A 16523-nucleotide genomic window follows, 5' to 3' on the forward strand; every position below is an offset into this window, starting at 1 on the left:
GAGCAAAGGAAGAGGTGGAGAGGAAAGTAGAGGAAGACTGGGTGGGAATCATAAAGGTAGACCCCTGAACTGGAGACTGGGTCCCATTAAGAGTTCCCAGAAATGTGGCAGAAAGGGAGCGGAGAAGTAAAAAGGTGTGGAAAACCCCTTATTGGGGGAAAACTGAAGGGGGGGGCAGGGAGGAAGGAAAGTATTTTGAGAGGAAGGCAAAGAACAGAGAGAATCACACATATCAAACTCCCCCTGGGAGCAATCTTGGGAAGAGACCATTCCCCTCAAAAACTCATGGTAGGAAAGCTTGGGAGCCAGTGATAGGCTGGGTGTTTCATCCTTAAACATGGGCATGGAATTAGCCTTGGCAATTTACAGTTGCAAATATAGTTAAAACCCCGGAGGGGGATGTTGATGATGTAAAGAAAGGACATTTGACCCCAAGAGACAATATCTTGGCAAAAGAAATGGAAACGAAGACTATATTACCATGTTTCCCTGAAAAATAAGACATGGTCTTATATTAATTTCTGCTCCAAAAAACACATTAGGGCTTGTTTTCAGGGGATGTTTCATTTTTTTCATGTATACCAATCTACATTTATTCCAATACAGTTATGCCATCTTCTTCTGGTTGCTGCACAATGGTGGAAGGCAGGGTTTCACTTAACTGGGGCTTATTTTAGGGGTAGGGCTTATATTACAAGCATCCTGAAAAATCATACTAGGGCTCCTTTTAGGGGTAGGGCTTATTTTTGGGGAAACAGAGTACCTGTTTTAACTTCATTTAATAAACCAGCTGATTTCAAGCTTGAAGTAATGACTAACATTTCTGCTGAGAATGCAAGTCTAACTGCAGACTGGGGAGCGTGGCACACGCGTGCAGGGGTGGAGCGCAGATGTGTGCTCGCAGAGGCTTGTAGACCCCCATTTGCGCACATGCACGCAGCACATTCACAGGGGGCTGTGTGTGCTCACGTGCAAGGGTGCTCACGGGAGGGGAAAGGAGATCTGTGTCCAAGGCCTAGGCCAAAGGCTGCTACCAGGTTGCGGACCGGAGGTTGGGGACCCCTGCCCTAGACCATATCAGTTCTCTTTCTGCTCTGCCACCTATCTCCAGCTCCATTACATCCAAAGGGCATTCCTTTCTATCAGGGTCATTCACCCTCTTGAATAACGACTACCCAAGGCTGAATCTGCTGGACTACAGAGGGGGAGTAGTAGATGGCATTTTGCAACCATTTTAATAGTCATGTACAGCTATGGAACATGCCACATAAGATAGCAAATGCAAGAGTCTCAATGATTTGAAACACTATGTCATAAAAAACATCAAACAACAAACACAAGTTCAAAACTCTACCCTATAATAACACTACTCATATCAGAGTGATTTGATCAAAAGCAAAGTTCAAGGGCCCAATTAGAACATAAGGTGGGGTACACTGAGTAACTCTGAGCAAGAGTGGAGAAAGTTATTTGGCCCATTCGCTGGAGACAAGCACAGTGAGAAAGGGAGCATGACAATACCCTGTAGGTAGGGTTTATGATTGCCTAGAGCAGGGGTCAGGGAACTTGTTAACCTTTTACCGGCTAAAAAAATTATATACACCGACATTACCCCCTTGATTTGAAAGAAAGGATCAGTTGAGCACTGCCGCCCGCACCCAGGCCATCTCCACCACCACCTTGCGGGGCCGTGCTCAGTCCTTGGCCCCGCGGGGGCGGCTCCATTTCTCCACCAGCAGGTGGCTCACCCGCCGGGGGGGACCCGACACCGCCTCCTGCTCTGGCATTGGCGGCTGTTCGCTGGGGCAGCTGCATCAGGCCTCGGCGTCAGGGATCCCGCGGGCCTTGCCATTGAAGCACCGCGACAGCTACCACACGGAGGGCAAGAGGCTCTGCCAGGCCCAGCCAGCCAGCGCGGAGGTGCCACTGAAAGAAGCCGCGTGGCTGGGCAGGTGCCGCTGCCGCCCAATGGGCTCCTCCAGGAATGAGGACAGATCGTGGAGCGGCGGCCGCGGCCCAGTACCGGGAGGCTGAGCCTGGTCTGGGCTGCCGTTATGGCCACACCCTCCCCCCTCTCCTGTGATCCCCCTTTCCAGGCACTGGAAAGAGAGGCTCCTCCTGGCTGGGGCGCTCCGGTCACTCGCCTCTGGCCTCGCCCTCCACCATGGCCGCCCCTGCCTCGGCTGCTGACTGGGGCCCATCACCATCCACCGTGGCTTGGTTGCAGCCAGGCTGAAGAAAGGGGTGGGAAGGGGGTTATCGGGCAGCCGGGGACCCCCCTCCGGGCAGAGGAGGAAGAGGAGGGAAGGGGGTTAGGGTTGCGTCCTCATCACCCCCAAGATTTTCATTTTTACCCCATTTGGGGTAATTTACCCCTGTTCCCTGACCACTGGCCTAGAGCCCACTCAAACACATACACGTCTTTCTCTTGCTGGAAATTCCCCTAGAATGCATTAGGTGCAGTGGTCCGAGCGAGACTTGTGACCTGGAGATTCAGGTTCTAGTAGATATGGGGCTTCTAGAATTCCAAGATTTCCGGTCTCAAATGTGACCTAGAATGTCCCAGACAAACTTCTGGGACTTGGGGAGGAGAAACCAGAAGGCAAAAGAAATGTCTTTCTACTGCCCTTGTCTATGTCATTCTATATGTATTGGCTGGAAAAAAAGAAGGCATGCACCCTCAGTCTCATGATTTCCTGGGATTTGCCTGAATTGCTCCATTGGAAGAGTAGTTCAGTGAAGGCCTCCCATTTCAGTTTAATGGGTAGTAAGACTACTATTCCATGGTATACTGGGGCAATTCCCAGAAAGCAGTGACTCCCAACTGATACATTTGGAATGAAGCAGACAGTGGCAGTAGAAAGACATCTCTTAGCCTCCTGGTTTCTCTTCTCCCACAAGCCTGCTTGACGGTTGCCAGGTGACTTCTGTGAGAGGAAATTATAGATATCCGAAAATATAATCCCTAGGTTCTATTTGCCTCTGAGTCCTGAATATCGGTGACTGGCCTTGGGCCAATCACACTCTTTTATCCTGGCCGACATCACCAGATGGTTGTGAGGATAAAGGAGGGGTGAGGAATGATATACATATTGTTTCAAGCATGCTAGGAGAAATGGCAGAAAAATCAGCACCCTAAATATTACTATTATTAAAGCTTTAAAACAGCTTTCACTAGCACCAAGACAACTGTTTTCAAATCCTCACCATAGCACAGTTGTGGGGTAGATCAACTACTGATCAGAGATCTTCTCTGCTTGAAGATACAGGGTACTCCAACAGGTTGATATGGTCTATGGGTCAGAATCCCCTCATTCTCAATCACCAGTTTCAGAAAAGAATTTTTAAAAATCCTTTCAGAAAATCTTAATAGTTGAACTTTCTGTAAGCAAAGCCTTCCACGACGGCCTATTCTACCATGTAACATCTGAACAAATAAGCAGCAAGTAGCTTAAAGGATTTTAATAGGATGATACACATTCCTGAGTTATATGGAAACTATACTCTTTGCTCTAAGTGAAATCACAATGATTTACATGCCAAATGAACATGGATTACTTCATTTAACAATGAACTCTGCTGCTGGAATATATTATAGCAATTATCCAACTTGTATTGTTCAACTATGCCCTGAGCCTCATATTCTTATAATAAGAAGCTGGCAATAATCTCAATTAAACCTAAAAATCCATATAATTTTGCAGTTTTCACAGAAAGACAGCTTGACACACCTACTTTTTAAATGTATGCAAAAATGTGATGCAAATTAATGCACATACTGGACTTTAACTTTCTGCTGCCATTGTCAGGGCTTACACTTATTCCTGAACTTCATTCCCACAATATTTAGCTCACCAAGGCTGTATATTTTGCTGTACAATCCAGCAAATTATAGGATACTTCAAAATGAACTGTTCTGATGTTAATGCTCGGGGAAGAAGCTTGTCTTTATTTCATATGTGTGGAAAGATAATTTAAACTGAAGTACAAATACAATTCTTTTTTTCTTCCAGTATAGCAGTCCACTCTACATGAAACAGCTGCTAGCATCTGACAGATATATTTGCATGCAACAATTCTGCAGAAAGACCACAAGGTAATCCTGGAACCTTGGACCCAAATTTTGACTTTTCAAGTTTCGTTATACATATTGTACCTACAGTTTTAAAATGTTCCTAATAATTCACCTGAATTACGATGTCAAGGTAACAAACATGCTTTATATAAACAAAGCAAAACTGTATATGAGAATACACACTTGCTTAAGATCATCACTAGCACTCTGCTTGATATAACTGAGACAATCTGTGGGCGGTGTAAGGACAGCAAAATTTTGAGGTGAAAACATTCCAACTATCAACCAGCAAATGAATGTAGCCTATTAAAAGAAACAGAGCAGAAATATGCATAACAATAAAAAAAGAGAAAAATGTTGTGGCACCTTAAAGTTTAACTGCTATATTGCATGATAGCATATTTCTTCATTAACCAATCATTGTCACTTTGTCCATCATCTGTGTCTCCATCTTGCTATGGAGTCATGTACAAATATCAGAGTCATTACTGTAGTCTCACTCTGGTCTGAAGACTTGATCCATGAAAGTTCACCTTAAAATATAGCAGTTTTTAAGATGCCGCAATCTTTCTCTCTCTTGTTTTGGGTGTTTGTTTTCTGCTGATATGCTTGCATATACTAACATAGCTACTCCTTCAAAAAAATTGAATATGTGATATCCCAAGTTAAATTACCTATTCAACAAGAAGCAACAGACTAGAATATCATGAAATAAACCGCCTATTATGGAATGTTCACACTTCCAGGATCTCTGCCAACAGAATGTGGGCTAGCAGCTTGACTATTATTCAGGGCTGACCAAATGGCACTGGAATATATTATAAAATCGGCCAACAGGAAAACAGCACAATAGCTCCTCACTACTTTCAATTTTGAGTAGGAAGAGGGAGAGAACATTGCATCTTTAAGTTTGAAATGTCTGCCTGTACCAGGACAGTTGGCAGTCTGTTTTCATGTTAAGCTGCCATATGTAGATCAAAACTAGTACAGTCTGTCAAAGCTGCGTAATTTCACATGCAGAAAGTAATTCACAATTTAGAATGGGATGGGACTACCCGTGGCCCTTTGGCTATGCTGATTTATAGTTCCCATCATCCCTACCACTGACCATGCTAGCTAGCTGACTGGAGTGGCAGTCTAACATCATCTGGAGGGCCATTAGCTGCCAAGACACCCTTTGGGACATTTATCCTGTAGAACATTTAGAATATTCCAAAAGGATTCATTTGAACACTGCCATTTCAAAAAGCAACAGTAATAATAGAAATGGGGACCAGAGATTTTAGCCGTCAACCTTCTGGAATTGAAGTGCTTCTAATCCTGCTATTAAAATAAACATTTCAGTCTCAGCTCTGATTAACATGCTGAATGAAGATGGGTGCATCGACTTTCTGCGTCCTGCTGGATCAATGTCAGGGACTACACACATCTCTATAATCTTCCCTCTGTGGGCAGGAGTGCCTCTTCATTTTGCTCCTCCCACAATTCTTACAAATATCACATTTCCTTACTACTATGAAATGGTGGGCAGTATCCAAGTACCACGGAGGTTGCACTTAAGGTTTTAGGAGTTTTGAGCACTCCTGGCTTAAGAAAGTTGAAGCCATTAAAGCTGCATCTAGGCAATATTGAACAGAACACAGCAACACTCAGATCAGATTCGGAAATTCTGCCAACAGCAAAAGGACATCAAGTAAATGTCATGCTTGCAAAAAGAATCATTTTGGTTTTGAATGGCTTTTAGGCTGCTGCCACCGGAGCAAGAAAGAAAAGGTAATCCATAGGTTACCTTTTTGAACCTTCTTGGAGGTCTAATTTTCTCATGGCCCCTTTTCTCTCCAACCTAATTTCTCGTCCTGCAGTATGAAGCAGACATGAGCAAGAAAGAAGCAGAAAAAAATGAAGATAGATGTAGGTATCTGGCTGCAAAATCAGAGGTTGGGGATTTAATTCCCCACTGCACCCCCTTCACTGGAGGTGCAGTGGGGATTTAAATACTGGATTTTACTGGATGATCCATAGGGTCCCTTTTCAGCTCTGCAGCTCTAAGATCATCATTTTTTTCAGCATCATTCTCCACTTGCTCTCTCATGCACTGATAAAGTACATTGTGATAGCCCTAAACTTGAGAAGATAGTTTTAAAATACATTTCAAAGCAAACTACTCTGATGTTATGATTTTTGGTTTTCCAATCTAGGTCCTCACTGATTTTAGGTAATGTTTTTCACTATACTCTCAGAACTGCAGAGCTGGAAGGGACCCTATGGATCACTGAGTCCAGCCTGTCACGGAAGCACTGTGGGGAATTGAACTCTCAGCCTCTGGGTCTGCAGATGCCTAAACCACTGAGCTATCTCAGTCTTTAAGTTATTGAAGCAATATAAGTAGCTCTTAGATGCAGACTGAATTCCAGAAAGTCATGATAGGTATTCCTAAAATGTTTACATTTTCTCATGACTTGTAAATAATGTTTTATAAAATAAACAATAAAAACAACAAAAATTTGTAGTAGCCAGAAACAGAACAAGGGCTCTTTTGCCCCCCTTTTCAGATTTAAAGGAGTGAGAAAGGCACCTGCAAGGCACAGCAAAAGAGGCTGCAACAACTGCTGGAGCAGTATAGCCCTCTGCTGCTGTTCCCAAGCAACTGACAAAATACACCTCCATGTTCAGCCACTGTACACCAGACAAAGAAACACTATAAATAAGTACAATATATTTCAAGTCTCATATAAGGTCAATGTATACCTAATACTGTAGTATGAAATAACTATATTTCACCAGATGGTATTTTGTGTAAGTTATCCTCCAAAGGGATGAGTCCTTTTAACCTCATCACTCCCTTTCATAACATAAATGACTGATTCTTCAGTCGCTCTGTACATGTTTCAATATAACCACTCTTCCACTTTAAGCCACTGCACTGGACAATTTAACAAAATTACCCATAAATCCAAGGAGTTTAATATCCCAAGACAGTTTTGCTTCCAGCAAACCTCTTTCTGTCAGTTATAATTCACAACCAAATTAAGAAGGAAAGTACATTCATGTTCCATCATCAGTCTAGCAACATGAGCTGTAAAATTTTTTGTTCAAGGTAAGGGAGATAAATAGCAAGAAATTCTTATAACTGCAAAAAGGCATTGGCAGCACAGCAAAATATACACAACATAGTTAATTCTGGAAGATTTAATTCTAATTCTAATTTTTTAGTTAAGTTTATGTTGTGCTGGACGAACTAACCAAGAAAATGTTTAAATACTACTGGCAAGCTCCAAAGTAAATTCTTAAATTAAATCAAAAGGGATTTTTAAAGATGAAGTACAATATATCAATGCAACTCCGTTAAGTGTTCACTTAACACACTCCTCAAATCAAAAGCAAATTGAGAAGGAGCCAGCTTATTAGTTAAATTCTGGCTGAAATCCTGTTGGTTATCATAGTAGATCATAGTTCGAGTTTGCCCATTTGAATCAGTGGAACATGCAGAGGAACTGATTCACCAAATCCTTACTGATTCAGAGGACTAACTGTGTATGACATACTATGCTAAGCAACAGAATTTTGGGCTCTCTTGAATAATGCCAGAGCATAAGCTTCCTCACATGGGATGCAACACAAATCACATTTCAGTAAGATGCAATACATTAATCAGTCAAGGCCAGGCATTTATAAATTACCATGGAAAGCCACAGAATGCAAGACATAAATTAAAATATTTAAATTAGCTGAAGAATTCTAGCTCACAATATTTAATTCTCATGCATCTGCATGGGACATTTTAACTTGTCAGTTTGTTGAAGAATCTACACAGAGGTAGAGCTGCTATATGGTGTTCTTCATCTGTGGCATGTGAACAACTATAAACAATTTCCCTAAATTGTAGCAGTTTGTCAGGTACAGTACTGTGTATTTTTATATACAAAAACAGCACAAAGATTATTGTGGTCCCAACAAATCTATTGCTTTTTGCCACTAGGGTACTTTTTAGTCCTAGCCAATGCATCCTATTGGGACAAAAAAGTGTCTCATGCTGTTTTTGCTGAACCATGACTAAAAAGCAGAAGTGATCTCCCTTGGTTGTCAGTAGATTGATTCTATCTTGGAATTGATTCTATCTTGGCATGGGAAATCTCATGAAAATCTTAACAACTCCTACCATTCTAAATATACTGGAATTCTCACTGGACTCAGAAAACATACAAGTCACTCACTCCCCCCCCCCCAAATCTGATGGTGAATGATTAATATTCCTGAATAAGTGATCCAATTTTCATATCACTACTGCAGTGGTATGCAAAAAAAAAAAAAAAATGACTGCAAGGCAACCTTATAAAGAGAGTCAATGCACATTATTCCAGTAGGCCAAACTGAAAGGTCAGTACTAAACTGAATTTGGCAGTGTCAAATAGCTTCGTTATAAGAGCCAGAAATATTTGAAGCTTTCAGGGCAGAAATCCAAGAGTTAATTACATCAGAATCCATAATTGTAGATTATGCAGTGCACCTAAATAAACTGATCTTTAGGTAAATACAGGAAGTGTGAAAGAAATTTATATTTTAATGAATATACGCAAATATTTAGCAGCTTTACCAAGTGAGCAACCACTGCTGAGAGTGTGGAAAAAAACCCCTAAGATATACAAAGCAGGTAACTCAGGAGTTAATTCTAGCACAGTGTCCTTAAACAACCTTTCCAGCAGCTTGATACTACAGTCAGGTATACTGCCTCTAGTGTTTACTGCTACCACTAACAACTTCACTGCAGTAAGATTTGCCACTAGACAGGCAGCCATAAAATGAAGCCTTAATTAAAGACGGCATTTCAGGCTACTGTTCAGGAGCAGCCATTCTGCTAACAGCAAGATCAGGATTTCAGCAACAGAAGAACTCAGTGTAAACCTCCTTTCATCACATAAGGATTGAAGTTGTTTTAGCTATGTTTGAGTAGCCGTTTTAGGTATGCTATTAATGACTTTGTAATTCTGGCTGTGCATCGCCACCAAGTTCCACACCAGACTAACTTGAATGAGTCCAACCTAACATTTAACACCTCAAGGTCTGTAAACTTCAATTATCCATTGAACAGATCTTTGAAAATATGGATCTTTTCTCCATGGAGCAATTCACCTTTTGTCTTTATCATCAAATCTAACTCTAAATGCTGGCTTATGTCAACTCTTCCACAGAAGATCCTTCTGTAAGGAGTGGCTAAACAATCCAACAGCAGCATTTTTTGATTGTTGAAGTATGTGTAAATAATATGCCTTTAAATCTGCTCTTGAGAATTCTATGGATTACTTTTAGGTCACTGTCCCTGTAAAATACCTCTCAGGTTGTAAACTGATCAATTTGATCATCACATGATCCTTCCATATAGAAAGCCTTATGCCTTTTTGCACTGAAAAAAGCATTTGAATTTTTTTTGAAACAAAATAATTCCGCCATCAAGGTGGAAACAAGTCAATTAAAAAATCTATTTAAACTGTGATTTAACTCACGATTTAAATTTAAAGATCATGTTTACATTCACACACACACAAACACATATAGTCAAAAATCCATTTTAAAAAATTTAAAATCAAATTGATTTAAATCAAATCCATTCTGAATGGTATATAACAGAATGAGTCTTTAATATTTTACATCTGTTTCTTTTCACTGCATCACCTGGATTGCCTCATCATACACAATACATATTGTGAGAGAATGAAGAATAAATCACTACACAATTCCATTACTGTTATACTAACTCAAGACCTCTTCCCTCCCAGATTAATGAATCTGGTTAACTATCTGGAGTTCTAAATTGAACACATTATTTTAATTCACCATGTCAAAATAAAAATGCCCATCTGAAGTGGATAGATAGCAATACTGCCTGACTTTCTGTTTACTCCTCTCACTAGGTGCATACAAATGACACAAGTCAGAAATCTGCAGGAACCATGACTTATCACAAACAAACAAGCAGTATGCTGGTATCCATTGCTTAGTAAGTCCAGCTTGCAATGGCAGTACCTGAACAAATCACAGTGTCTGCAGTAGGAGTGGCTAAACAATCCAAAAATAGCATTTTCCTCCTTGATTGTTGGAACAGAAGAAACCAGAGAAGAGAAGCCACCTAATAATTAACAGTACAAGAGAGCAATGTGGAACAAAGTGCTGTGGCTTGTTTTAGTCATTCCTGCTACAAACAGCACACACCTGGATGGCGCTCATTCATTTAACCAATTCTGCAGAGTCCTGGATTAAAATGTTGGGTGAATGCTCTCACAAAATCACAACAACACAAACATTAAATCACATGCTGTTTATCTGAATCCTATATTTCCCAACCATTTTTGCAGCTTATCTAGACACATTAAACTTACTATAAATAAAACTGAATTGAATGGAATGCAGAAAATATCGCAAACAAAACCATTTTTAAAAACCTCAGAATAACCTGTCTTCTTGAGCAGCTCTCTTCTCTCCGCATTGTATAATAAACATAAATACACATTAAGCACTTTTAAAAGTATATTATTAAAGTGAAGACAGACAATATCTTAGCTTTGGAGTTCTTTCTTCAGTTGAAACCAGTGTGCTTTCACTTTACAATGCAACATACAAATGCTTTCTACAGCAAAAGCTGCTGTTCAATTTCTGTGCTTAGCTAGACTTTGAAACTACTTGCCATTTTCTCTTGCTTCTGAACATCACCCTGTTTACAACAGAATGAAATATGCAAAGCATGTCACTCTTTCGGTGTCTAAAGGTCTTTGGGCCCTTAAGGGCAAAAGACAGAAAGCAAGGGGCACAGCATTTAGGTCAGTATTCCACTATAATTCTGACAGGAATCGGTGACAATGTTTTGACAAGCATTCGGAGCTACTGGATGGCAGGGCATCTAAGAGCAATTATTACATACATGCCCTAGGTGAGCAGGTGGGTGGTAAACTGCACGGGTAATTTACCAGTCTATACTGGGAACTTACACAGAGAAAAGTAAACAGGGGATTTATTATGTTTTAGCCTTATTCAGTGTTGCATGATTCTTCTAAACACATTACAAGCCTTCGCGAATACATTACATATGCTTAAGTTTTACAGTGAACTACTTCTTTTCACATGACTAAACAAATGAAAAAACTGTCATGAACTACTCTGCTGTGTTTTGGGGTGTTCGGTTTCCTGTCATGTTTTAACTCAGTATTCTGTTCAATATGGTTTGTTTTGCACTGTGATGACCTGCTACATATCTGTTGCTAGTGGGTGTTGACTTCTGTGCGAGTGTATACTCACTTTCTGAGCAGTTCTTCATTCATACTTTTTGTTTGTCTAGCTGTTACCCCATCAAAGCTTTCCCTTCATTACGCTGCAGTGTAACTCTACGTTCTCTCTCTCTGGTACTGATGGTGAAAAAGCTTTGACTGAACTTGAGTACAGGGCAGAAGACTCCAGTTCTATGGATTGGTCTTACAGTATGTTTAACCTGTATGCCTTCCCTGAGGCTATGATGACATGACAGTAAGATGGAAGGGGAGCATGCTATTGTCATGAACTATCACGAGCCCCTCAGTGGGCATCTGTACACAGCACCTGAAACATGTAGGGGTGGGGAAGCTCTTGTGGCAGCAGCCTTACCTGCTGGTTCCCCTGACACACCCACATGGGAGCAGCAGACATCACAACACACAGCACATCAGAATTTCAAAAAGGGGGGAGAGTAGGATTACTATGGCAGAGCTATGAGATAAACCAGAGCAGGAACCACAAACAAAATAAATTAATCACAATCAAAAGCAGTGTGGCAACTACAAATATGTTTTCCTCTACATATACAAATCATTTGCTATCAAATACGTACTCAAGTGTGAGGCTACACCCAATCACAACCCTAATGGATATGCTGTATGTCTAAAATAAATGAGTACTACATCTGTAATTCATAGTTTTGTGGGTATGTGTTTGTGCCAGAAATCCCTAAAGTTGTAGTGCTTTTCAGCTCTAAAATAACTAAAGTATATTTTAACCATATCTGAAAGTAAACCTTCGTATCTGAGACTGATGAAATGTCAATTTTGGCTAGCACAGCAGCTGGCTGTTACTTGTGGCCAAGACATAATCTAACCCCGTGGTTCTTGAACTTGGTTGCAGTCTCCTTTTAATTATGTGCTGTGCTGTCAATTCCAACTCACAGTTACCCATAATTTCTGGGTATAAAGTACTCAAAAGTGGTTTACCAGTATTTCCTTCTGTTGGCACTCTGGGACTTTGCAGCTTGCCCAAGGATGCATAGGGTGTAGGACACTGAATTTCTTCAGCTGTGTACACTCCACATTATCTTGGTCCCCCCTCCCCCAGAAGGCACAGTGCGAATTCAAACCCCCAGCTTCTGGCCAGACACTTCAGTATACATTACTGACTTATATGAATTACTCCTAGAGGCCTCTTTACTATAACTAATACAGAATTCACAGATTCTTCTGTTATGACTCAATTAAGTTTTTATTTAAAAATCTGGGGGGGGGGAGAGAATTCTACTTTATTTTTTGTAGTCTGGACTCTGTTTCCACATTTGGTTTGCTTATATCTGGGTCACAATAAAACCAAATCTCAGTGGCATCACTCCTTATGTTATGTTTGAGCAGGCTTAGGAAGGCAGAAGATCAAAGGTTTTGAGACCCCTTAATCTCACTTTAAACAATTACAAAATATTTTTTTGTCTGATCAGTGGCTGAAGTCCTGCTGTGTAAATTATGCCACACATGGCTGATGATGTCATCAGCAGTGGTAATTTTTTGGAATTAAACCCTTCCCCAATGTAATCACTTTCATCTTCAGGAAGCTGCTGGGGGCCACAGAACAGGAAGGAGAAGTGTTTAATTACCTAAAATCATGTGTCAGTAAAATCATCCTGACTGTGGTAATTTTGGTAATGAAAAACTCCCTCTCCCATCCCACAGGTTCACTGGAATCTCAGGAGAGAAATAAAAAATGTTTAATTTCAAAAGGAGTTTATTTAAAAAAATATCTGCTGTTGCTGATATCATCAACCTTCTGCAGCATAACTTGCAGCAATAGGATTCAGGGTCAATTTGACTTAAATCAAACTGATTTAAATCACAATTGAAATCAATTAGATTTTTAATTTAAAAAATCATTGATTTTAATCCATCCTGACAGGATTTAAGCCACTGTCTTGTATTATCTATGTGTTTACTATAAGTTTTAAAGTTCTGCCGCTATTCTGTGGAGCACTCCTTTTGTGCAGAAACAAAGTAGGTCTATAGATTATGTTCAAAAGAGCAGACAGAATGAAGCTGTAAAACAACAAGGGCCAATCTACAACTAGTCATGCCACGACTGGACAAGTATTTCCTTATTTCAACAAAAACAGAACCCAGTTTCCATAAAACTTATACAGTATATGAATAGACATCCACTCTACTTTCACCAGAAAACACATACAACAGACTTTAAACTAAAGCATAGAAGCCAGAATTTTTATGTCAGAGGAGGGCAAACCTTGCCCTTTTGGGCAGGTCCCTGAAAGGCTTACCCTTGACTATGGACAATACCCAGTGAGGTGTAGTGGATAGAATGGTGGCCTAGGACACAGGAGGCCTTGGTTTGAATCCTTGCTCAGTCATGGAGTCTTACTGGGGGTGTGGAACTGATAAAACAATTCTTTAAATATCTCACTTACCTTGAAAGACCTATTAGGGTTGCTGTAAGTCAGTTCTGACTTGACAGCACATAACATGCATGTTAAAGCCCTGCACAGTGTTGCTCACAAAGCATTTGTCATTGCATGATTAAGCATGATTTCCCAGATAACAAATAGCTTCATTCAACTTTAGTGTTAATAGAAGTAGGGCTGCAAGTAAGATTCATTAAACTGACTACTAAAGTTTAAATAAGATAGGAGCTAAGATCCAAGCTTCACACACACAATGGAAGATAGTGCCTATCTTCCTCACGAAACTGGCGCACAAAAACTGGGCAATGGCTTCAGCAATACATGACATCCATTTCTGTATAGTATCCAACAGACAGTAGATATCTCATAATTTTACAGCAGTCATATCATTTAAATTTTAAATTCAGTATGCAAGAAAAAGATTTTACTCAAAGGACACACTTGTTTTTTTTCTCATAACAAGACTATGCAATAAGCCAACTAAAGAGCATAACTTGACACAACCTTTCACCTATTTCTGATCCTGTGAGACATCAAACCTCATGCCTAAGAAGCTGATCATGAATGCCAGGACTATAATTCAATTTTTAACCTTACACTGATTAAAATATTTATTATGGTTCTCACCTACTCCAACTTGAAGTTTAATAAAATAGAGAACATGCAACTTTGAAAAAGCAAAACATGACATTACTTAATGACAACCCTTTAACCCCACGGTTACATAATCCGCCCTGGAAGCAATCGTCAACCCACTCAACACAAGTTTATGGGGATGGCAACTAACCAACACAGGTAAAACAGGGCACCACAGCCTGATTTTCTGGATCTGATGGTGGGTCATCCGAAGTGGATAATTTCCACCTTCAACGTAATTAAATGGGCGAGAACACCAAGCCGCCATCCCTCGTGTAGTGCCAACATTACTACCAATTTAGGGATAGCAAGAGGCAACTTTGGCAACCTTTCTCTTTAACAGAGAAAGCCGCTTTCACCGCCAACCAGCTTTCGCTTCTTGGCTCCCGGCAGGAACGACGTCTCCGCGGGTCAGAAGGCGGACCGGAGCCAGTTTTAAATCGGATTTTACATGCGAGCCAAAAGAGGTTCCTCCGCAGACGCGGGAAATGCAACAACAGGAACAGCCATACCAATAATAATAATAATAATAATAATAATAATAATAATAATAATAATAATAATAATAATAATAATAATAATAATAATAATAATAATAATAATAATAATAAAACCCACAACCCGGTCGCTGCGGAGCGTGTGGGTGGAGGAAGAGTCCGGAGGAGCGGCGGGCAAAAACCTGTGCCACGGATTCGACCTCAGCAGGGCCCGAAACCTCAGGCGGGGACATGAACGAGCCCGAGGGACCCACACGCCACTTCCCCAAAACGTTGTCTGTTGGTGTGGGGGGGGGGGGAAGGGACGTGGGGGGGGGGAAGAAAAGGAAGGAAAGGGGGCAACGGGGCAGTCCGAGGGGGCCCGACTCCTTCCCGCCGGCGGAGTAAGGGCCCGGCCCGGTTGCTCCCCTTCCGCGCCCTCGTCGCCGCACCGGAGGCCGGCTGTCAGAGCCAACCGCCTCGGGCGTCGGGCTGGGCCAGGCCTCGCTCGGGGGAGGCGGCGGCGGTGGAGCCGGTGGGGAAGGGCTCGCTGGCCGGCCGGCCGGCCCGCCTCCGCCTGCGGTGCCTCGCTTAAGGGAGGAAGAGGCGGCAAAGGCCCCGCGGGCGCCTGAGGGGAAAAGGGAAGGAGCGGCTCCCCCGCGCCTTGAGTGAGGGGCGCTCGCCTTCCCTCTTCCCTCCCTTCACGCCACCGCCGCCGCCGCCTTCCCACCCTCTCCGCCCGGGCTCGTCTTTCCTCGCCTCACAGGAGGGAACTCACCGACGCTCCGGTAGCCCAGGATCGCGATCTTACGGGACTTGGACGGCGGCATCTTGTCCCCGCTGGGCCCCGAACCACATCAAGGGCTCCGGCCGAGGGACGCAGCGAAGGGGCGGGAAAAAAAATTAAAAAAAGAAAAGAGGGAAAGGCAAGCGACGCTCGGCGAGGAGCCTCTCCTGACAGGCGGACACGGACGTGACAGACCGGCGGCGGCGTCTTGGCCTGGCCTGGCCTGGCGTAGCTGAGCTTGGCCTGCCTTGAGGCGAGGTTGGCTTTGGGACAGGTGGAGGCTGAGGCGGCTCAGGCGGCGGCGGCGGCGAGGAGAGGGGTCGGCATGAGGCGGGCGGCGCGGACTGAGGGGACGAGGAGGCAACGAGAGCCGCTCCGTTCACGTGACGAGGACAACCGCCCTCCCTCCTCTCGGCTGGAGCGCTCCCTCCCTCCTTCCCTCATTCACTCGCCCACGTTCGGTTGCGTGATTGCGTCACGGGGCGTTTTTTTATTATTATTTTAGGCTTCCTTTTTTTTTCCTCCGGCCCAGCGAAGGCGCGACCGGCCCTCAGCCCAGCCGGGGAAATTTCGCTGCGTCATTCCCCCTCGGAAGGGGGTCCCGCCCTCCCCTCGACGTCACGAGAGCGCGAGCGCTGGTTGGACGCTTCCGTGCCATTAAAAAAAAAAAAGGGCAAACCAACTCAGCAAACCCGCGGCCCTTGAGGGTTCCAGAGAGCCTTCGGCTGGCCGTTGTCGGTTGTTATTGGTTGAATCCAAGGGCGAAGGGGGCGGAGTTCCGCGCATTGCTTCCTTGTGATTGGTGGAAACGCGTTCGACAGTTTTGCGCGGGGCGAGGAGCGGGGCGGAAGTGCGCAAAAG

The 16523-nt window shown here is 42.7% G+C and overlaps 1 protein-coding gene across 2 annotated transcripts in view; it reads right to left on the reverse strand.

Moving 5' to 3' along the window:
* Nucleotides 1–16260, reverse strand: part of RHEB (Ras homolog, mTORC1 binding) — a 34080-nt gene extending 17820 nt beyond the window's left edge. The window contains exon 1 of one of the 2 annotated variants that reach the window (XM_020779770.3): nt 15654–16260. In XM_020779770.3, the coding sequence (XP_020635429.2) occupies nt 15654–15705 (52 nt within the window). In that variant the 5' untranslated portion in view covers nt 15706–16260. Of the gene's footprint in view, nt 1–15017; nt 15145–15653 lie in introns of those variants that run through there. The other variant, XM_078378505.1, reaches the window with a different exon arrangement.
* Between the last annotated feature and the right edge of the window lie 263 nt (nt 16261–16523).

This window comes from Pogona vitticeps, chromosome 6, assembly GCF_051106095.1.
Source record: "Pogona vitticeps strain Pit_001003342236 chromosome 6, PviZW2.1, whole genome shotgun sequence".
NCBI classification, from domain to species: Eukaryota; Metazoa; Chordata; class Lepidosauria; order Squamata; family Agamidae; genus Pogona; species Pogona vitticeps.